This window comes from Notothenia coriiceps, unplaced genomic scaffold (assembly GCF_000735185.1).
Source record: "Notothenia coriiceps isolate Sejong01 unplaced genomic scaffold, NC01 NC01_scaffold00026421, whole genome shotgun sequence".
Classification (NCBI taxonomy): domain Eukaryota; kingdom Metazoa; phylum Chordata; class Actinopteri; order Perciformes; family Nototheniidae; genus Notothenia; species Notothenia coriiceps.
In genome coordinates, this window is record NW_011359122.1 from 1,412,536 (window position 1) to 1,436,861 (window position 24,326).

The following is a 24,326-nucleotide window of genomic DNA, read 5'->3' on the forward strand; positions in this document are numbered from 1 at the left end:
AGAAGACTATATGATTCATCGTAGCTGATTACTGTAATTATCGCTTCACATGGAAGATACTGTGTAGGCTCCTGAACGGTAATAACAATGACAGTATTTTACCTGAAATAGCTTTCACCTCGTCCTGTGGCTGTTGATGCTAAGGTGCAACGACAACCATTCAACACATTTATCTTTGTCAAAGTCTTAGTTCTGGTTGTACCACAGAAAACACACGCATACACCCTGTAGATACTAAGTAGATTTTATTTCTGACTGACTGAATGGTTACACTTGCAAGAGTTTTATTCCACTACACACAATATCAACCTCTGAAAGGCATGATTAGTAGAAAACATAAATATTAGTCCTTTTGGAAAAGTAATAATCCACAACTAGTCACAGAATCTCATCTCAGATTGTTAATAGTTGACCCATGAAAGTGTCATACGGGTTTTAAGGAAATGCGTCCTTCAAAAAGGAGTTTGGATAAGATTGGAAGGATACATGCGTTGAGAGCACTGTATTTATTAATGTTGAATACTTTGTTATATAATATACATCAAATTGACTACATTGCATGCATTTCAGATTACATCACGTTATATGTATTATAACATGAAATAGTGAAACTTAAGCTCAGCCGAACATATCCCTGTCACGAGTGAAACACAAAATGCCTGCACAAACGCACACATATATTTCAGTTGAGCGATTCAATTGAAATATAGTATTTGTTCTCCTTTCCATGTAACAACTACATGTCTCATATGTTATCATATTATCTGGCAGTCTTCGTAGTCGGCCAAAATTCACAGGTTGTTTTCGTTTGCCTCGATCTTAAAAGTGTCCATATACTCCCCTTTAAGGGTGTGGGTCTAGTTGATTTAAACCAATGATATGTCTCGATATTCTGCAGGAAAAAACGGTGACATGGGAGGCAGTGGGTCTTTAAAGGGCTGCTCTGCCCCAACTCGCAAGCCCAATCTCGTAGGACTTGTTAGCGTATCACGTGCCAGATTCTTAATGAAGTGGACACACGGGGGTCTTGTGTGCGCATGCGCTCGGTGTAAAATGTAGTTGGAAATGAGGTGTCCGTCTTGGAGTAGTCGACTTTTAAAAAGCATCGGCAGCCCCTGATATGACGACTTCGCTGGTTCTGCATCCACGCTGGGCGGACACCTTGATGTACGTTTATGAAAAAAGCCCGAATGAAAACAACCAGAATAAAAGCCAAACAATGGAGGGACTGAGCGGTAATTGCCCTGCGACCCACTGCAGGGACCTAATGTCGCACCCCGCGCTGGGACGACATTCCGGCTCCATAGCGACCCACCAGGGCTCCGTCTACTCGGATATTTCTTCTCCAGACGCCGGCCGTCAGTGTCCCGCTCCTCAAACGTCATCCAGTGCATCTTTGAGCTACGGTTATCCGTTTGGAAACCCATATTACGGCTGTAGATTGTCTCATTCGCACAACGTGAACTTGCAGCAGAAGCCCTGCTCGTACCATCCCGCAGACAAATATGCCGAGACCAGCACAGCGCTGCCCACGGAAGAACTGTCCACCAGGGCGAAAGAGTTTGCCTTCTACCCGAGTTTCGCCAGCTCATATCAGGCTGTCCCTGGATATCTCGACGTGTCAGTGGTGCCCGGTATCAGTGCCCATCCCGAACCAAGGCACGACGCCCTGATCCCCATGGATGGTTACCAACACTGGGCTCTCTCCAATGGCTGGGATGGGCAGGTGTACTGCTCCAAAGAACAAACGCAGTCATCTCATCTTTGGAAATCCCCCTTTCCAGGTATGTACAAATTCAGTTAAGTTTTTTAAAGCTGTCTTTAGGCTGTTATTCACGTTAGTCCCACCGCGTGTGTGCTTTTAATACACGTGTCATCACGTCCAAATAGCCATTTAAATGTGGTTGGACATTTTTTCTTCAAGCAACATTTATTGCTTAGTTTATCTATTTTACTGCGTAAAAGGGCCAATATCTACTTATGAAATACCTCCATGGAAACTATACGTTTGCTGAATACACATACAGCTGTCAAGTCGTATGTCAGTTATCATATGTCCATGCCTACTCTGTTAGAGAGGTAATGTTATTCTTACATTTAACATTAAATGAATATGCATTCTACTAGAACTGTGCGTAAAAATCATAATTGTGAGTTCAAGGAAATGTCAGTTGAATGGACCCTTTTTATAATACATCTATAAACGGAGCATTTTCTTTCGACAGCCTGTATTCTAATTCTTCGGAAGTCATATGATGAATATAGTTTCAGTCACGAAGAACAGGAAGGTACAACAGTGCATACCTTTGCTCCCTGACAATATAGTGACTATTGCTATAGTGTTTGGGTGGTGCCAATAAATCTCAGCGACCTGTTTAGTCCTCTGCTTGTATAAGGATTCATTTATTCAATATTTGCATTGTAGGGACATCAGTTTTTTAGTACTTCACAACCACTGATCAGTTAATATTTGATATTCAAGCTCTCCTTTTGCTTTGCTTACTTTCATACATGCACGATATATGCTAATAGACACACAGGCCCGGTCAGTATGCAGTTTACAGAGTGTTTACTACACTTCTTCTTTTACCACAAGGGTTTATTAAGTATGTGAAATCTGTGGGAATTTTTATTTCCAACAGGGAAGTTCTCAGACCTCTACTGGCTCTATCACACGACATTTGCCCTGAAAATACACAAGAGCAAGCCACGAAAGCACGAGCACGCAGTCAAATGCGCGCGCACACATGCACAAAAACACAAGAGTGCGCTGTCCATGTCTTTCTGTATTGCTTCACAAACCACATACACAAAAACAGACATAGGCCTATTTTTGCTTTGAGATAATAAAACGGTAACCCAGATATTCTTAACGTACTTATAACTTAATATTTAAGAACAATAACAATATCTTGAAGATAATATTTGAATTATGATTTACCAAATTAAGAACTTCCATAATGTTGTATTCACACAAACTGTGGTGAAATATCCACAACTCTTGAATTTAAAAAGACATTAAAAAGCCTAATGAGTCACAGCTTGCCACTATCTCACAAGGTATTGCCATGCTTGTCCTGTCATGTTTTTCATTGGCTGTCTTGCACTAAACTCCAGTCTTGGCGAAAGGGTGTAATCCCAGAACTTTACCTGAACAAAAACCGTTGCCACTGCCAGACGGTTTTGGGGCTTTCAAAAACACATAGTGGAACCAAATTGTATGTATCTATTTTTTAAAGGACAATTCAGAGAACACATTTTAAATACATTATGGTCTGTGATTTCTATTTTCAAAACGTTTTTTAGTGCGAAATGCACCCACATTGAGATTTATTGCAGTTTATATTTGCAAAATCGTACCCAGTTCAATTACATGTGAGAGATTGACCTAAGATAGCGTTTACAAGGATGGTTGTGTAGTAGATAGTTACTAGTAGATTAAGTATCGACATGCACCTAAAGAACAACATTGATCACTTTTCATTTGAAACGAAGGACAATGGTAGTGGCTGTAACATGATACTGACATGTACGAAAATATAAGCTTGCTCAACACTGTAACAAAAGAGTATATTTTACTAGTGAACTCTATGTCACGATTCTATAATTGTGCTCTTACATGTCAGGTGCAGTACACCTGAGATCCTGACTGCATTTTGGTTATGACCCCCTCCACCTTCCCTCTCCCCTCCACAACTTTGTGTGAGGATGCTATGTTGTCATATTGTGTTAACCTGTCATCCAATTTAGCAGATATCAGACGCCAGGTGGCGGCAGCTCTACCTACCCCTGCTACTGGTCCACTCCCACACACACACACGCACACACGCACACACCTTCGAGTTTCGACCTTGAAAATTGAATTGCCTTACAACTAGTTTCCTATTTATTATCAGTTAAAGTCAGTAATTATATATCAACATGGCAAGTTTGTTCAGAAATAGACCAGTTTTGTCAAATACAATTTCTGCTGATTTTGTGAAGTAGCACATTGCGGTGTTTTTGCGCAACATTAACATTTTGCTTGGCATTTTCCCTCTTTCTCTAGATGTTGTGCCATTGCAGCCTGAGGTCAGCAGTTACCGCCGCGGGCGTAAAAAACGTGTCCCTTACACCAAGATGCAACTGAAGGAGCTTGAGAAAGAGTATGCAGCCAGCAAGTTCATCACCAAAGACAAGAGAAGGCGCATCTCGGCCGGCACCAACCTCTCTGAGCGTCAAGTTACCATCTGGTTCCAAAACCGGCGAGTCAAGGAGAAGAAATTTGTCAGTAAATCCAAAAGCAATCACATGCACACCACTTGATAAGATCATCGACCTTCTTGAAACTGCAACTCATACCTTCAAACATCATGCCATATATTTACCTCTTCATATGAAATCGTGGCTGAAGAACATTTTTGGCAGTGCTTTTTTATTTAACTTCCATCATCTCCATCGACCATGCTACCACGCCCCCTGTTTTCAAGTTAGAGTACATGCTCTAAAAACTGTGAAAATTTTGAAAATCCATTTCACATTTGTTTTATATGAATGTACATATATAAATATATAATATTTAAAACAATATCTGTATTTCAAAGACAAGTATTGCGTGTTATTCTTCTCTTTTTTCTTCAAGCCAAATCTCAAAAAAGGACTGATTTCTAAACTTGCGATGAGCATATGAGAACAGAGGAGACTTTTTGCTGTCATTTTAGAAAGATAATCGCCACATGGACATAATTTGTGGAGCAATGACGCGCTGACTTTGAGACTTCTTCAACAAAAAGCTCACAAAGAGGACTTTCGAAAGAGAGAATGATTTTCTTTTAAAAATATTACTTAATTTCAAACGCTATGTTTCTCTATGTGGGGGAATCATTTAATAAGCCTGTGATAAAACAAAGGCTCCTATGTTGTTAATCTGTATAGTGCAATGCCTTTTTATTTAATTCATATTATCTTGTATGGCGGAACTGTAACTGGAATATCCCAAGACCTGTATGTTTTTCCTTTGTCAGTGAAGGATTCTGTCATGCAACTGGAATGATTGTAAACCATTAAAAAGTCAGTGAGTATTACACATAAATGCACAATCGTTGTATTACTTTTTTGTCTTTGTTTAATGTTAGAGTAGCATTAGCTGATCACACGCCGTGTACGAAGCCTGTCTATTTTTACTTTCGTGCAGTATGTGAACTGTATTGTGGTGTTGAATTACGTACTGGTAACGTGTTTCATAAATAAATGATGATTATGAAAATGCTTAAATATTCAAGTCAATCAACCATCCTTGCAGCGTTTCCTCTCGTTTCAAGTTACACTGGTGTCATTAAGCAGCAGAAGCTCTAAGCAATGTCGTCTTTGCTCTTCAGGTTCATAACATCAGCAGCGGATGGGTGGGTGCGGATTTTATGCTGCAGAGTGCTTGATTAAGACTTATTGGGCATCCTGGAGTGTTGTTAATGGCGAAAGTAGACGATGTAGTAATTGCGCGTCGTTGGTGAACAGCATGGCGGCTTTTCTCACATTGCAATACAAAATGGATCATAATATTTAAATTTATATTCCAGATATTATATATGAAGACTTGTAGGGTTGGATCTTTCAAAAACAATCAGTTAAGAGGAACACAGTCGGTGGCTGAGAGAAACTCGTGTTGTTTGTCCGAATCTATCCTCCCTGACATCCAAACGTATTTTATCCAACTGAATGTCAGAGGTGTTTTACTTGCTAGGATACTTTGCAGTTTTCAGAATCATCACAAACAAACCAAAATTAAAAGAGACGGGTTTGTCCGCTATCACGGAAACATGTAACTCGTGACCGCACAATATTATATTCATAGGCTATATTCTGATATTCCACAGGTAGGCTACAATTTATTTGTTCAAATTACGAGAATTGTTCCCGCACAATACACCAGTTCCACGGGGACTCGTGTATTCTCCTTACACTTATATGTCCACTTTAAGGCCCACATATTTAGCTGATTCTGCTTTTTGTCATTTATAAACAATTAATGCTCAATTTAAAATGGCAAAGCATTTTTATACATTTTGAAGCACACAATGCCTGTTTGGTGTAGCATCACCCGCACGTATTTGGATGAAAGTTAGACCCTGTTATCACTGTTAAAAAGCAGGTGAGTTTAGCAATGAACTTGAAGATACATTGTATAATGTTACCTATGAACCCCTTATTTGTATTCTAAACACCTAATAACGGAAATACACGTACGATAAAGCACACATTGAGTACACATATCGGTCCGAAGCAGCACTGCAGATTGAGCTTCTAGTTTGGTTTAGAGAGTGTATTTAATATTTGCAGATTGTGTGTGTTTGTATGGTTGCGGGACGTGTTTTTGAATGCATGAGACCAGTGTTATTGAGTATTAAGACCTTATAGTCCTAAAGGCAAGTTGGGTTACTTAAGTTGTAGTTATAAAAAAAAATATATAGGCGTATGTGGGAAAATGTGTCTACATTTAAAAATGAGATTCATATTAAAGATGGTTCATTTTAACCTACTAGGATTCTCAAGTCTAAGATCATTTTTTTTCCATCCCTAATAATCGCAGATTGTTCTTAAGGTTAGATATAAATAAAAATAAATACTGCCCCGCAGCTTTTGTCAAAAATGAATCACGTCTGAGGCCTAGCCATACTAAAGGTCTAATGTAGTTTTTTTTCGAAAACATCACACAGTATCATTTGCAATATATATGTAAGTGTGCTGGTGTTTTTGTAGTTTACTTTTTTCTATAGGTCAGTATTTGGCAGCCCTATCACTTTTTCCAGCTCTTCGGATGTTCTGAGGTTGTTGATTAGAATCCAAGCAGTCGGACTTCAAGTTTCTGTTTGTCTGCTTTCTGGGTTTTCAATCATTGTGTAAAGTTCTGGGTCTCCTGATTTACCCTTGACCATGACTATGCAGTCACTTTGACCTTGACATCACAGCAGATTGTGAATAATAAATAGGGGGCTGGACACCAACGTTGGCGGTTTGTTTGTAGGCAAACAAGGTGTTATTTCCCTGTCTAGACAGCCAAGCTTAATGACATGCCATAAATACATAAAAAAGGGGAAGTGTAGCGATATCCTCTGACCTGCATTTCTGACCATCTCTCAGAGCATTGCATTAACATTTGGGCTCCGTTATTTTTCTGTGTTTTCTGCAGAAGTCTGCCAAAAAGTTATTGCTGTGGCCCATACACGCTGGAACCGCCAATGGTTTCATGCACACATCGTGAGGTGTGTGTTATTGACCACGGAGGACAGGTAGGATTTTTGACGTCTCACACCAACACCAGTAATCCCACAGCAAGCAGCCATACTGTCTGCACAGCGAGAGGAAATTATAATACGACGTCGCCCACAATATAACGATTAAAGGTATGGCCGTTTTCTTCCTACCGGCGGTAGGCCTACGTGGATAGTTTTGGCTGTTTAGGCTGTTTATCTTACACAATTTGCTGTTCATTGAACAAACAAAACTAATTAAGAGTAATATTTTGTATTTCATGTTACAAGTGATTATTTTTGTCAAAGTAAAGAGCGCGATGCGGTGATGTAGGCCTAGTTGAGAAAAATAAAATAAGCCAGTTTTAATTACAATTTAACTCCTGACATTTAACGATATTAAAGAATACATTATAATTGTGTTTATGGCGTCCAACATGACCAACGTCTGCCACATAACATTAATAATCTTAAACAATGAGATAAAACTGTAAGAATATGCAAATTATCTTTCATTTATATTTACAATGTCACATTTCATTTTAAATTTGAATAGATATTACATTTAAATTTGAAATGTATTTAGAAATGTAACATTTCACAACGGGTTATCACCGAAATACCCAAATACGCATCTTTAAAATAGTTCTATATTCAATGGTAAAAGGAAATATAGAATTATATTCCGTTATCCCAGCACTCAATATCCAGTTTCCAGAAAGTAATGTTTTAATGGTTTATCCTGTCACCTAAAATAAGGAAATGGTCTACTTTCCCGGGATTAACAGTTACCTCATAGGAAAACACGGAATTCATACTAGACTGGACAGCATCTTTTCAAATACAAACACAAGATTAAAAAAACTTTTTAGACTCTTTGGACGCATCTTCAGCTGCTGATTTTTACCTTGAAATGTAAAATGTATGAAGAGTTTTATTGCTTTTGGTTGTGTGTGTGGAGGCGTTATACTCTGCAGGCCACTGTGAGCAGACGCATGAGACGGGGGGCTGATAACCTCTGGTGGTGACCAGGGGAAACTATCAGGAAGTGCTGCAACAGTCTCTAAATTGGGGATGTTGTCGTTTCGCTGATTTGTTGTTGCATTGTTACGACTCATTAAACTCAGTGGTGGATTTCTTTTCTCCCAGTGCCTTTGATAATATATATTTTTTAATAAAATATGGAGTTGACAATGCTCATAATTTTTGAAAGTGTTTTTACATCGGTTACAGTAAGGCCTGCTTGGTGTATGATACAGAAAACACTTAAATTACAACTGAAACCACACGAGTCCTAAAATGTTTTCAGCTGTTTTGAAACTAGTTGTTTATTAATATTTAATTGTACATTATAGCAATCAAGGCATTGTTTTTATATACAATGGGTGGTCTGTGGAAATATATCCGATATTGTGGGATCAAATGTCGGAGATAGGGAACACAGATTACAACGATTTCCAATTTGATTTATTTATGTTTTGATTTTTTCCATGATGTCTTTGCATATGGCTTTAGGTCATACATGTATAATTAACACATTTGAAAACACTGTAGTTTGAAAAGTGACAGTGAAAGGGTTATAAAACGTATCCAATCTGACGGACAACAGTTCGCACACACGCTCACACACACACACACACACACACACACACACACACACACACACACACACACACACTCTAACATACAAACACGCGCGCACAGACACGCACGCACGCACACACACACACACACACACACACACACACACACACACACACACACACACACACACACACACATTTTTCATTCTGGAATTGCAAAATTGTTTTTAATAAAGTGATTAATTATGTTTGCAAATCTTGTCGCTGCTCATGGCATAACGTTTTCGTACTTAATGACCGTCAAATTCAAATGACGCAAAGGTTTTACTAATGCTAGTTTGCTATGTATATTTTGCATATAAACATTGTCATGTAGACATAGAAATTGTACAAAGTGAGGGGCTATTTTAATTTATTATATTTGAATTGTTTATTTGACATTTAAGAAATGTAGGCCTATATTGTTTTATTTTCAGATAGATATGAACAATCCTAAAAATATATATAAAGTAGGCTACATATGTTTTTTCCTGAACTTTGTTAGAGAATGAATGATGACACAAAGCCGAATGAAATATTGTCTGTTGTAAACAAATAAAAAAGATCAGCCAACCCTCTCAACTTAAACGGTACCACTTTTGTGGCTTCTTTAAGCTTCCCTGGGCGGTGTGTTTTCCTTGAAGGAAGCTTTAAAAGGGTCGCACAAGGCCATAACTGTGGCAACCTGCCTGCAGAGAATCAAAGAGAGAATAGGGAAAGAAAAGCCCTTTGTTTAGGCTATTGCCCTGTCTGGACAGGACCAGTGGATTCCAGGAGGGTAATTTCAATATCGAGCAGACGGTGTACTAGACAGTGACCTTGACAGTGCTCGTTTTACAAAACTCTTTTTAAAAAAAGAAGCAGGTTTTGATTTAGCTAAATGATACCACAATACCACATGACATAATCGCTAGCTGAGCTAAAGACGCACTGAACAGACGATCAGTTGTTTGGATCTGAAATGCGGATCTGTGGGACTGGATCGGAGGCGTGGGGAGACGATTCAAGGAGGCGCAACACATGGCCTCTTTCTCAGAGGTAAAGTGGCGATTTAAGCCGTCACGTTACTCTCTCACTGGATGAGCATCCGGGCCATTTTGTTGTAAACATCACACTGCAATGCTTTGCTGTAGTTGCTGTTATAATATGACAAGTGTTGCCACGACACCCCATTGCTCCTCATAATAAAGCACAACATATTATATTGGATTGTTGTTACTGCATTGCGAGGCTCTAGATGCAAGAATGTGCAGTGATATGAGAGGCAATGAGTCAAAGAGACAGAAAGAAGCCGCAATGGATCCCTGAGAGCTTCTCCAGTTTAAACATTTGATATTTGTCTTTCTATTTAAGGCTGGAGCAAGGTTCGGTGCCTTTGGGTAAGCTAGGATACATGGTCACTGGTGACGGGTGCAGCTATCAAATATCGGCTGACTTGCAAATCGTTCACAAACCCATGTTTAAATGAATGTACTCACATAACACTTCATTGGCGAATTTGTAGCACGCAGCAGCGCCCGTCAGCACGCATGTGCAAGCAGCTGTAACCCTGTACATTTTTTAATCCCTAACTACACACTATCCATTCATATTTAATTTAAACAGCTTGTTTAATTGCAGTACTTGGAAACTTCTCAATTATTTTATTTTCAGAGTTTCATGTTCATTATGATATGTGCTTTTTAAATGAATGAAATAGCCAGGTGAGCATATTGGAATATAGGCCTACTCGTATTATATAACTCGTGCTGATAGCACTTACTTTAACCTGCCACAAACTAATAGGTTTATTTTTGTTTATTGTCATTTTTCTTCTTTCATTTATTTAAATGGAGATTTGAGTTCAATATCAAGTTCAACCCACCGTGACTGTGTCGTGAACTTGGGTGGATTGATGGCGGCGTATAAAGTCGTATATAAGTGTGTGTATGATTATATTTGGGAAACCGTGCATTGATGAGTCTAACTTTTTGTCCTTGACGCAGTCCGATCTTTTTTTGATTTCCATAATTGAGACGTAAGCAACCCTGCACTGCTGAGTTGTGGAAACTTTTGAGATCAATACATTGATATTGTCTTTCTTATGTAGTCAAGAGGAGGGATGTGTTAAATAATGAATTTAAAATGAGAGGGACGGCATAGCAAAATATGGAGTGATGTAACATAATAGAAAGTTATAAAGATTGAGTGAAAAAAACCAAGATTTTTTTCATTTCATGCCAAGTCTGTAGACCAGAGGGAGGAATGCAAAAGGCAAGGGTCAGACATAAGGATATGTTTGAGGAGGGTGGTTGGGCAGTTTGATGACCAAAAACCACATTAGAAATGCTTGTGCCAGCTGTTGGCAACATGCCTGAATCCTTTGCACATCACGGAGAAGTTTTCTGCAAACAAAGTGTGCTGTGGTCCCTGAAAAAAAAGTATGGTAAAAAGAGGCCTTTTTGTCAGAACAAGGGCGTGACTACAGTGTAATATATTTGTTTAGTGTCTTCAGAGCTGCATCTACAAATCAACTAATTAGCCAGGTATAAAGCAGGAGACTCTCGACTGATTGAATCAGTTACGTGCCCTCTGATAGCTTGTAAAATTCATATAAAAGAATTGTGAGAGGTATAACAATCCCACCAGAGTTTGGCTGTGAACGTTTATTGGAGGTATCTGTTAAAGTTGTTCATGTGAGGTGTACTAGGGAATATTATGTGAAATATACCCTCTTAAAGTAACCTTGTAGAATATCGTTCACTTTTACAGAGCCAGTGGCTTCAACCTGCTGACCCCGTTTCTGTAAATATGAGTAGAGTGCGGCAATGAGCATCAGTCTTTTCTTAAAACAAGCTTGTAAAATTGGGACATCACAGGTTTATATGACATGGGATTCAACCATCATTTGATAGAAAACAAGATGTCACATGCACCCTCTCCTTCAAGAAAAATAGTTTTCATAAGCAATAGCATTTTAAAAACTTTTGCCAGCTTATAAAGATATTAAACGAGGCCATGGACAGTTCCACGAGTGAAAAGGGAGAAGCAGCCTGGGCTCCTTTTGGACTCAGCGTGACTCAAGTGCAGAAAAACAAGATCCTACATTTTAATAAAAGGTTTATAGTATTTTTAAAAAGCATATAAACCTCTGTATTACAGAAGTTAATGTTTTGTTTTGTCTGAGAAGGACCGAGTGGGTGGTACCATGTGTAGCAGGAGTTCGCCTGGACACGTGGTTTGGGGCGGACCAATCAGGAGCCCCTCCAGGTTTAACTATGTTAAATGTCAGATTGCAATAAACTAGAAGCTGTTGGTCGGGCCCGCGGAAATGGGCGAGCATAATCTCCTTAATCCAGGGTTTGTGGGACCTTTGGTAAACATCCACACTGGAGACACATTTTACTTTCCGAATTTTAGAGCCTCAGGGGGACAACTGGCGGGGCTACCGTCGCTCTCCTACCCGAGAAGGGACAATGTTTGCTCCCTCCCGTGGAATCCTTCGGAGCCGTGCAATGGATACTCTCAATCCTACTTTGGCAGCCCCGTTTCTATCAACCCCTCTTTCAATCGGTCGTGTGAAATCAGCAGACCCGAAGATGGCAAATGTTATTATAACAACGGCAACGGGAACAGGGAGACCTGTTCAGGTGGCAGCAGCCTCAAACGAGAGGATAGGGCGAGAGACACATCATCATTAACATCTGACCACGGGATGCACAGTGGAATTGGCAACACAGCCGCCTTCTCCAAATACGATTATGGGACCGAGCAGCTCACACAAGATCCGCCATCCTGTCAGTCACTGGAATCCGACTCCAGCTCCTCTCTGCTAAACGAGGGCATCAAGCCTCCATCCACCGACACACAGACCCTAGTGTCACCGGGAAGCCATTCAGGCAACATAGCTGCAGGCGGAGGTGGGTGATCCTTTTTTCTACCAACATGATCACAAACGCATGTTCACAATATGTATTAGAGACTTGCACATATCTCACACTTGCGTAGACGTCGTGATTAGATCTCGTTATCTTGATGCACAAGTTGCAGCATGATTAGTCTGCAGGGTACTTGCGTGGTGTGCAAACGCCGCTAGGGGTTGCCCTAAAATGCCTCACACACCATGTGGTTGTATACAGTTACAGATAACCTCACCAAACCATAATGCCCACCAGTTTATGAATAAATGATCTGTCCGTTCATTGCATGTCCATTCCTTAAACGAAAAAAATGTGATTCAGGCATATACATGGTTGGTAAATTGTTATACTTTATATAAACAAATTAGCGCTGTGATTTAAAGAGGAGCTGCGCTTTGGTTGACTGCATTGAGTAGAGAGAGTTTTCTTTTTAATGACTCGTAAACAGAATTAATATCTGTCGCTGTGTACTCAAGAGTCATTTAATATGCTCTGAAACTCGCAAATAAGTAGGGGTGTTTGCAAGCAGGCTTAATTATCAACTTAATGCTACTTTAACTACAACAATAAAAAGTCTTGTGACACAAGTCGTTATATACTCTTACTCTCTAAATAGAGAGCTGAACAATGCACTAAAGTCTCCTATGATAAACAAAATGCATAGAATTGGGCCAGATCTGGTTGCACTGATGCATTTGATATGTCAGATGTGTGAAGGCAGAGACCAAAACAAATCCAGTTTGGCTTTGTGTGGAGGAAGTGACAGCTTCCAGGGGCGTCAGTTCTCTGAATCATAGCATCCCTACATCTGGGATATTTGGCAGGGATCACACTACATTTGCGCTCCCAGAGAAATATTTAGGAATTGCTTTATCTCCATAATGTAATCAGACCTATAGATATCTTTGTTATATTGCCCTCCCGTTTACTGCTCAAGTTAATGTTCAATTCAATTGCAAAGTAAGGCTGTTACCCAAGCTTGGACAACTGACGCCCCCATAGGCTCCTCGTAACCTTGGAGGTGACCGTGATTTTGCAACTGTGGTGACTTAACCGTCTCCCCCTCCTCCTCCTCCTCCCCCTCTCCTCCAGGTGCCCCATGGTACCCGATGCACACTCGGACCAGAAAGAAGCGCAAACCGTATTCCAAACTTCAGCTAGCTGAGCTAGAAGGTGAATTCATGTTGAATGAGTTCATCACCAGGCAGAGGCGGAGGGAGCTCTCCGACCGTCTGAACCTCACCGACCAACAAGTGAAGATCTGGTTCCAGAACCGCAGGATGAAGAAGAAGAGACTCATGATGAGGGAGCAAGCCTTGGCCTACTTTTAGAGATGCGGCAGAAGGTGAATCGATAGGCAGTAAAAGCCAAGCCTTCTACGTCCCCTTAGGTCTTATTTCAATGCATGCACTCATCTATCCATCTTTTAGATTGCAAACAATTATTACGAAATGTTTTGATATTATTTCTTCTCAAAGGTGCGGGCTGCGTAAATCCACAAACAGCCAATATCTGGCAGTCAAAGCTATAATCTACATGTCTTGAGACTGCCTTCATGTCTGGTATAATCGCACAAAAATATGTGCGAATGTGTTATTGGATACATCTCTTGCGTGTCCTGATTGGTCAAGAGATGAGTCACATGCAAACCATGAGAAATATGCTGTCGGGGCAATAGCTCCGTTTTGGATGACAAATTATGAAAACATCCTTTCTGTTACTTTTTTTTGTCAGAGAAATTAGGAGGAAGGGAGGCCACTTGGTAAAAATAAAAATAAAAATAGGCCTAGAAATAACAGTCTAGCCGGAAAGACAGAGAAGCCCAGTTACAACCGCATCCGCGCAATAATTTCTCTGAGGTTATGAGTTTATAATTAAGATCTCCCTCCCGGTTGCTTAATACTTCCATTGCCACAATGTGTTGGGTAAGAGGAACATAATCCTTATTTCCCTCCTATAGTTTTCTCCAGGCTTTGTGCACGTTCACGGTAACGGGCAGGAAGTCTGCAAGTCTGCATTAGAAGAGGGAGGGCTAAAACCGCAATGTAATCCGTATCAATATCGTCATGACTGCGCATTGAAACATGAATTGCCATGACTTTGCTCATGTGCTAACAAGTTTAAAGGTATTCCTTGTATTACCTTGTATTATCAACAATCCCAGAATCCTGCATGGATTGTACTTCTTTAGTTGAGTGAGGTCATCGTTTAAATACGGCTTTGAGCTGCTATTAAAAGTCTATGTCCATATTTTGCCCGTTAAAATAGCGTAATAAACCCGCCAGGATGTGTATTGGAAATGTTCAGCATTACATTTTAGGCCAACTCGGTTAAACAAGGAAACCGCATATAATGGGCACTGGGGTTGGGGATACGTTTTTAGGCCCGAGAGAGCATTTCTGAAACTTGGTGCTCATTATAAAAATAAATATTTAGACATTTAGAAAAAGTTAATCATAGGTCTACGTGTGTGCTCTCTTAATATTGGGCGAATGCAGTGCATCATCTGTAATGTATAACGAGTAAGATATAACAGTGAAATGTATTATGAGCATGTTATTGATGTGAAATAGCTATAAGTCATGTTCTGCGGGCCACTTTTTATGTAGGTGACTTTTTTATACCTTTTTTTTTCCTGAAAACAATCCAAGATCGAACAAAACCTTAAACATTTTTGACACAAATGTCTACAAAGAATGTATTATGATAATGTTTATTATTATTAAGATGAAAGGACGGAGGGCTTAGGCCTATATGTTTGCTCCTTGCAATGTGCTCAATGTTGTCTCTTTCATTAACTTGTACTCGTGTATAACTTTGTAAAATTAAATTACATATGTTAGTTGCATCCAGCCTGAGGATCCCTTATCGCTATGTAATAGTGCTTTATGTTTTTGATCGTCTTTTACATCGCATTCCATATAACCTCTTTGTGGTTGTAAGGGTTGGAAATGTAGGCATAGTATATCATACTATTATTCAATGATACAATGGATATAACAAATAGTATGTACGAAGTGTCACTATACATGGCATTTAAACAAACCCCTTTTCAGTGTAGTAGTTGTTTGTCGTTCTTTCATTTCGTCCCTCATTGCATTCCCTTCTTTGCGCTTGTAAGGATTGCTACGTTGTCTTGTAAAAGTAATAATGATATGAATGTATATGCGTAAGGTCTTCAATAAACAGAATATTGAAACGTTTATTGGTGTTCCTCAGTCTGTCATTAGGTTGCCTCTGTGAATGACCTGCTTTAAAAATCCGCTTTCTGAGTGCTGACTGGTGGGATTATTTTATTAGTGACCTGTAACACAGTTTAAAAACAGGCTACATGTGTCCAACGCAATGAAATAAACATTAATGGGACATTTGGAAGTATTTGAGAGGGTGTTTTGTTGGCACATAATTGTACACGCTTTGAACTACAATCAATAGGAGCCCACACAGGTTGGTCTTGTTATATGCTCGAATACAAAGGTAGGCTATAAGTATACATCTTTACATGCAAAATGGCGGACAGGTGCATATATTGAACCCGGTCTTGCATTGGATATTATCACTACTTTATACAACTAAATTGGTTTAAGCAACATGTTTATTTTCACATGTTCTTAAGTCTTTTGAAGGTGTTTCCCTTGAAGTTCAACATAATCAATGTCACTGCTATGCTACAAGCCTATGCGGCTCAGCTAAACACGCAATAGCTCTGTAAAGCAGTAGGCTAATAGGGCTACACCCCAGTGCTCCATATAGTCAGCCCTCTTGGGCTGTGTCTTGTGGTTCGCACTAGGGATTTAAACACGTTATAATTGCACATCAAAACTCAGTCATTTAACACACAGCTGAAATGCTTTCACACTAATTCATTTTTACACATGACTCAGATTATTTTCATTAATCCGCAAAGCGCTCCCTACTGGCAAGGAAGTGTAAAGTCATGCAGGGTTATGCGGTCTTTTCATATAATATGATTTAAAACCATGAATGCGTTTGTCCTCAACAGCTTCCACTCTCAGTTAGATAGAGTAGGTCCAACTGGAAACTCTTGTGCTGTCTCAATGTTGAGATCAGATGTTGCCTTTTCAGTGAACTGTGAACGGCTTCTCCTGCAACCGGCCTTCCTTGGTTGGTCTGTCGGATCTTCAAGACAAATGCACACATGTAAGACAACGTGAGCTCATTACTTAACACAGTCCTCTTGGTGCTGTATTAACCAATGGATTGAACGTTTGTCAATTATATATATTTTTCAGATTCAATATTTTTACGACGAGGCTTTTAGCTGAGTGTGCTCTCATACTGCAGTGATGGTAACAGAAGCCTCTGATATGTGACTGTTTGCCTTACTCCAAACCTGCAGCTTCCCCAAATAGGCTACACATGTCCTCCATCCATCAACATAATACCTTATAGTTATTTGTAAACAGTATATGTATGGAATTAATATAAGACTGCGTAATACCCTTCATGACAGAGAAAAATCCGCCTGGACGCGCGGCTTTTCGAACATGCAAAATGCCTTAGTTTGCAGATACCGAAAAGTAATCATTATAAATTGCTGTAAAATGTATGGAAATATACCAAAAAAATCATGGCAATAAGTCAAATTATTTCTGAATACACAATGTACGTATAGTCAAAATGAGACAGGATATGATAATGACATCTGCTGGTTATATGTTTTGGAAAACGCTATGTGCATTTACGCATCTGATTAAAGGTGGTTTGAAGATTCATTCTACTAAATGAATACCTGGAATTTGAACGTGAATATCAGAGGAAATAAGGTATTGGATCTTCAGGTGTTTCCTCTGCATTATAAGCGAAATACATGCGTAATGTTTGGATATTAACCCTTTTACGCACCGATGTCAACATATGTCTGAATGTTTTTAATTCGAGGAAAAGACTATGCATTTGTTTTGAAGTATCGTCCGGCTAATGAAAAGCATAGCCAGTAAGTGTACAAAATATTACCAAGACTATGAAATAATATTGAGGACATATTTAATTGCATGTGTTGAATCACACCATCCAGATGACATCATTCAAAACAACACCAATCTTTTTAGCCTATCAAACGCGCTGTTGACTATAAAAAAGATAGACTAGTGTGTTATGTTTGTGTATTGCCTTGTTAAATGGGTAAGAGGAGAATAATGGATGCAAAATGCTCCATGACGCTGTCCTGTAACGCAGCCATTATTTGTAAAATAAATCTCCAAGTTCAACGTTTTTTTATATTGTCAAAAAAACTTCAAGACTTCAAGAAACTCTTCCGTTTACACGCTATTGAAATGTAAACATCAATATGTGTAATAACTTAATTAGGTTCAATTATTTATATTTCTAGTTTTATACGCCTGTGTGCTTATCAACATGCCCAAACAATCTGGCTATGTGCAACAACAGAGCGGGAGATATCCAGGATATTATCCAGGATCCATCATTTGCTTATTTCTATATTTATGTATATTATTATACAATTCAAGCGTTTCGTTCACTGAGGAAAGTGTTAATATAAAAACACAGCAGCGATAATGTGCATAATGTGTTAATAAACGTTTATTTTGACAACGAGAAAATTAGTTTAAGCATCTTAACCACTCACAACAATGAACACAGCGTGAACCGCGTCCTACATTTCATGATGCAAACTTTCTTTGTGCTTTTACTGGCTAGTTAGGTGATTGTTGTTTCAAACAGTGAGATTATTTGGACTGAACAACATGGCGGTCTGGCCTTTAAACAAGTAGTCTTAACTTGAACTTCAAATAGGATTTATCTTCCTATGTTACGGAAAACTTTATGCCGGATCTTATTTCTTTGGATATGTATACTCTTTCATGTTGCTTAGGACAAATACTCTTCTGCTGGAAACGTTTTTAAAGACGTCCAACAAACAATACAACTGAATTATATACAACAACACACTGCGTCTTTCCCTATACCACCCCTTCTCTTCCAAATCTAGAAATAATCCTGTGTAAAAGCTAATATCATTTTTCAGTTGTTTGCCTTGTCTGCATTATATTAATTATAAATGGTATAATTCACTCTATACAGGATAAAGGAGGGAATAAAAAAAACAACCTCAAAGAAACCATTGCCAAGAACCTCGAGATATTTGGATTGTAAAACAGGATGAAATCTCTGTTGGCTTTGCAGGTCATTACAATAGGTCTTTCACTGCTCTTGAGCACTTTTGACTTTGAGACTGGCTAAATCTGTTTATGGCGGCCTGTCTCCGCGTCCCAAAGGTCAGTGAGCTTCACAGTGCCCTTCGCAGAGAACTTGTGAGGCATGTGGTCTGCGTCCCTCGCCACCCCTCTGCCGTTTATGGTACGAAGCTGGCTGGGGAAATAGAAAGCAATGTTATTAAAGTCAGTGTGAGTGTGTTGTGTCGGGTAGTGTAGAGTGTATTGATGTGCGTGAGAGTCTGGGGTGAGAGTGTGTGTGCTTTGAAGGAAAATGCTAATGTGATATAGAAAGATAGAAGAAGGCAGCTTAACATGAAAGATAGTTTCTCTCTTTCAGAACTGTTATATATTGATTTTGACATGATTTGAAATGCGCTCTCTATGGGCTGCATTTTTGTGAAATGTACTATCTTATCAATTTGTTTTAGCATCGCACGTCGAACAACCCCTTAATACGGGGCATAAATGTTTCATTTATGCCTTTGAAGAGCCGGACTTCTCTCAGATCCGTTTTTTAGAATCGAGTCCAGAATCGATTCAAATGGATTGAGGTTGCACATCAGTCCATTTCCATTTGTGTTTGTAGCATTTTTTTTTAAATCATGTGGCCACATTTTGACAACGTGTATAAGACATTCGTCAGTGAGTGTAAATAATGCACTTATTATGCAGAGTATTAATTTATTCTTAGTTTGTCAATCGTGTTTTCAATGTTTTGTATACAAATAGAGAATTCCCTTTTCCTCTGCTGCACATAGGACTTTTTATTTAATGTGTAGTATTTTGGAAGTGGGCTATCCCCTCCAGGCCGACGCTGAAGGTCAAGTATGCAGCACACAGCAGCACAACTGGCGCTGCCTGCTCAAAGCTCTGACTATTTACAAAGATGAAAAACTCTCTGCCACCTGTTCAAGTTTATCCTGTATCCGTTCATTGCCCTTTCAGTTTATCTGATTTAAAAGAATACCAAAATGTTGTCTGTAGTTTCCCAATGTGTTTAACCGCCTGGCTCTGAAGAAAAGCTAGAAAAATCCTGCAGCTAAGACGGCTAGGGCAAATGGTTGTACAGAAATGTTTGAGTAAGCTTTTTAATGATACCTGAGTCTGTACCTTGAGGCTCAGAGCTCTATTTTGGGTCCACATACTCGACCACTGCAAGACCAGCGCAAACTAAAATAATGCATTTTGACCCCCAGTGCGTGAAGGACCAGCCAGTGAGCGCTTTGGCTCAAATTAAATATATTTTCATAATACACATTGATAAAAACACGTTATGGTAGTTTAAGCACCCTGATCAGTCCTCAACAAGATTTGACCAAATAAGGAGAAAAATATGCCATCAAGGTACGAAGACTTGATCCTGTCAAAAATCTCTTTGTAGAATTGCTGCACATACAACATACTTTCAAAATATGATCAAAGTATAGTTGTGATCTTTTTGTATTGTAATTAAAATAATTATATCACTTGTATGTTAACACATAAGAAAAAGAAAAAAATATTGGGTAATAGTTTGCAGCTCGTGCGTAATGCTGTGCCTTCTTACGCGTAATTTCCAAAGCATTGGAAAAACTGTTTAATTTAGATAGTTAGTCGACCCTGAATTGTTTTCAAACACTATTATCCTTGCTGATTTTAAAGGTGATTCAGATATTTTAGAAGATTAATTGTGCAAATAAAAGAGGTCTAAAACAGGCAACGCCTACAAACATATTTTTTAATATATCGGCATGTGACAAGCAATAGCCTGAAGTACATTCTGCACAAAATGCTCTTTATTTGACTTTTAAACAGTGGTATTAAGCATGAACTAAGAACCCCTCTAGAGAAATATCACACACAAGCTTATTTTTAGTTAACTTGAATGTGTTCAAACATAGATGGATTCCGTGTTTACGGTCCCTTTGCCCAGGACTTCCAGGTTTTTCCAGGACATCTGAATAACACACAGGAGCTGGAGCCAGCACTATTGGGCAATTTCTTGAGATGTGAAATCATTTAATACTTCTAATAAAAAAGTTAACACATTGTTGTGAAAGCTTTATGTCCTGGTGGTTGAAAGAGAAATACACTCTAGAGATTTCTCTAAATGTAACAGCAACACACATCCTTATCTTATAAGCTATTGTTGCCACCTCAGTCGCTGCACGCTAGGTGCATTCACTGAGACCTCAGTAAAAAAACAGGGCTCTTTAGTGTTGCTTGAAACTGTTCGCAGCTCATACAGCCAAGTTTAACTGCCCGACTTACATCCAATTAAACTTATCTAGGCCATGAGGGGACAGTAATATGATTACACGGGCTTCCTGCATTTAGCCTTGACTTCAGCTAACTGTGAAGCAGTGTCTTTGTGAACTGCACCCATTGTGTGTGTGTGTGTGTGTGTGTGTGTGTGTGTGTGTGTGTGTGTGTGTGTGTGTGTGTGTGTGTGTGTGTGTGTGTGTGTGTGTGTGTGTGTGTGTGTGTGTGTGTGTGTGTGTGTCGTTGTGTTTGTGTTGCTGTGTTTGTGTGTGTGCTGAGTGTTGTATCGTCTGGCACAGGATTTATCGAAGGAGCCAAAACCCTGCAATATTAAGGAGCGCCATTTTTGAACAGAGGTTTTTTTAAACAAGATGGTGACACCTAGGTTAACCATTGTAATTATGTTTCTAGATAATCCATAGCTTACATTCCACAGACAAAGTCGTAAAGTTAGTGCTCCAACAGTGATATGTAAGCAAATAATGGCAAATGTTTGCAACACCTTCTTTTTGGAGCACAACGCAGAACGTTTTGTCTATTACTTAGAATAGCCAGGACATACATTTACAATAATATTTATCATTGTATGAGTCATTTAAAAATAGAATAAGTAGAGGACTTCTAACTTAGATGCAGCCACTTTTGCGTGCAAACTCTGCATACTTAGCCGGCTTATTTGGTGCAGCCAAATTCTACTTTCCTGGGTCCTACTGCTAGCAGAATATCAGCTGCTGTGAGTCCATCTAAGGAAATTAACACATGGTAAACCTTATTTTTTGACTCATGGTCTGAGCGCACCAAGACAAAAATAGCCATGTTTAAACCAGCGGAATACGGATATTTCCAAGTGATGGCCGTTGAATGGTCATATTTTGTCACATTATGACAAACCCTGCGACTTTAAGGCAGCCAGGTATTTTCCATTCGTTTAAAAGCTTTATTTCGTCTTGTGTACGTAGCCTTTAAACTTATCTTTAGCATTTTTCAGTTGTCTTGATTAGAAGCCCTCACTTTTAAATGTTATTAGTTTATCACTTATTCATATCTTCACATTACTTATTTATACAGTGCTAATACGCATCATTGTAATGATTATGATGAGGAAATGATTTGACAAAATGGTTTTGGACTATCAGTCTGCTGGAAGAGAAGTTTGTTATTTATTTTTATTGTTGTGTTTTATTTGTATTTCCTTCTACAGATGAGATTGTGATCAGAGCAATGTTGACATACTGATACGTTTACATTTAATTATTCAACACCTTTATTATAGGCCAATTATTATGGCGGCCTTTCAATTTTAAGGAATTCAACTGCAAATGCAAGCCTCACGTTTATTTTGTTTTAATTACAAAGTGCACTTTATCTTTTATAATGTTAGAAGGAACTGACATTTTGATGTGCCAATTATTATTGTTATGCAAAACAAAACACGAATGCCGCCGCATGTGTCGAGCATGTGTCCATAAAGGCCACAGGCCAGAATGTTTATACAAATATTTATATAGCTGCGGTTATTAATCTACTTAAAAACCAGTAGCTGTGCTTCACTGCACACACTTATATTTTCTTGTTTTTTTCGTATTCTTGGTCACATTCATGATCTCTTTATTTTTGTTCGATTGAAATGTTTATCAATGCAAAACATGTCAAAACACAGAATTTGAGGCTTTGTTAGGCTATGTTAGTTTAGCCGAAATTGCTACAATTTTAATAGTTTCAAAGCCAAGCTGCAGAAAAAAAAGTTATTCTGTTCGGTCTGGAAATGTAGTTGACCAGTGTTTTTTTTATTAAAGTTGTAGAATATCTAGTTGCTGAAATACAAATGATTTTCATCCTCAAGGTTTATGGTTTTTAAGGGATTCAAAGGGATTTAGCGTTACTACAGCCATTCGGGGTTTTATGGTGGACGTAGAGAGAATTTTAGTGGTCAAATTCAAGTGCTGTGTCTGGACAGCTGTCTGCTTTCTTTGTACTTGGATGCAGGATGCATCATGTGAGACAACCTTTTGTCTGTAGAGGTAGTAAACAAGCTAATGCCAATGCCACCTTTTTCACAAATACGCCTGCAATGTACTCTCATGTCCAATCCTGAGGTCTAATAATGTTGCTTGTTGTTGTCCTTGCTGTTGGAAGTCACCGACGACAACATTTGGTTTCCATTTTTTTTAAAACAACAAGTGTCATATAAGTGATTTTAATAAAACACGATAGTGTTATTAAAGTATTGGATAATAATTCAAAACTCTATTGCAACATTTAGGAAATAGCCTACAATGGGCCATCATATTAATTTCACCTTGTGATAGTATCAGTTAGTCTATAAAAAATCGTAAATGGCCCTCAACAGTACAATTAAAAGTTTACAATGACGCAAGAAAGCACACGCATGCGCACCTTTTCACCAAACTGTTAATTTATGACATTTTATTTAAAATAAAAACATTTATACAAAAAAAAAGTTCAAAGGACATACCAAAATGTTCACATCAGCTTGGAATATCAGCTGGGACTTATTTCATTTTAGAGGCAAATGTCGGATATTCATTGTGCTTGTTCAATAGGGCCATTCTGAGTGGCGTATAAGTAGCCGTTTACAAGAAGACTAATTGTTGTTCTGCTTTGAAGCTTATCGATTTAAGATGCAACCCAAAACATTTAATTTAGATCAACTACTGAGTCCAATGAGACGACATATGCCAACATATCAATTTGAATATTTTCAGAAGAAGAGGGTCACATATCGCGGAGATTTTGTGGGCGGTGTTGTCAATAACCACTCCAAAGGGAATAACGCTGAATCCAGCAATTTGAGGGGAGTAATTACGTTTTTCTGAGTTTGTGTTTAAATCGTCAGGGTGCATTTCCCCACTGGATGAGATACAAGGTCCCAGGGCTTCACTGGTAGTACTCCTGCAGAAACTCCTGCAATGTGGTCTTGAATTGCACAGTGGTTTCCAATGGACTCTGTCATGATCGAAAGTCAAAGGGAATAATGAAAACTGGTCCATTACTTTAATTTACAGTCAACATGCATGCTGTGCATCCTACATTGCCCAACCGTTGGTTCAACTTCATTTCACAGCCTAATTGTACACAACCAGTTTAGTGTTGCAAGATGTGTCATTTAGTGTAAGA

The 24,326-nt window shown here is 38.8% G+C and overlaps 2 protein-coding genes across 2 annotated transcripts; both read left to right on the forward strand.

The window, feature by feature from the left end:
- Positions 1-352: 352 nt before the first annotated feature.
- Positions 353-4,475, forward strand: hoxc13a (homeobox C13a). The gene is made up of 2 exons (XM_010784469.1): positions 353-1,784; positions 4,049-4,475. Exons 1-2 carry the CDS (start codon positions 1,121-1,123, stop codon positions 4,303-4,305), a joined length of 921 nt encoding a protein of 306 aa, XP_010782771.1. The 5' UTR covers positions 353-1,120; the 3' UTR covers positions 4,306-4,475.
- Positions 4,476-12,138: 7,663 nt separating this feature from the next.
- hoxc12a (homeobox C12a) lies at positions 12,139-15,939 on the forward strand. Its single transcript, XM_010784470.1, has 2 exons — positions 12,139-12,747; positions 13,840-15,939. The coding sequence occupies exons 1-2, from the start codon at positions 12,159-12,161 to the stop codon at positions 14,076-14,078; spliced, it is 828 nt and encodes a 275-aa protein (XP_010782772.1). The 5' UTR covers positions 12,139-12,158; the 3' UTR covers positions 14,079-15,939.
- Positions 15,940-24,326: the final 8,387 nt, after the last annotated feature.

What these genes read in the sequence shown, in the direction of transcription:
- hoxc12a (XM_010784470.1), top strand. Translation starts at nt 12,159, where the DNA reads ATGGGCGAGCATAATCTCCTTAATCCAGGGTTTGTGGGACCTTTGGTA. An exon ending in CAACATAGCTGCAGGCGGAG is followed by an intron (nt 12,748 to 13,839) that starts GTGGGTGATCCT and finishes CCTCTCCTCCAG; the next exon opens with GTGCCCCATGGTACCCGATG.
- hoxc13a (XM_010784469.1), top strand. Translation starts at nt 1,121, where the DNA reads ATGACGACTTCGCTGGTTCTGCATCCACGCTGGGCGGACACCTTGATG. An exon ending in TTGGAAATCCCCCTTTCCAG is followed by an intron (nt 1,785 to 4,048) that starts GTATGTACAAAT and finishes CTCTTTCTCTAG; the next exon opens with ATGTTGTGCCATTGCAGCCT.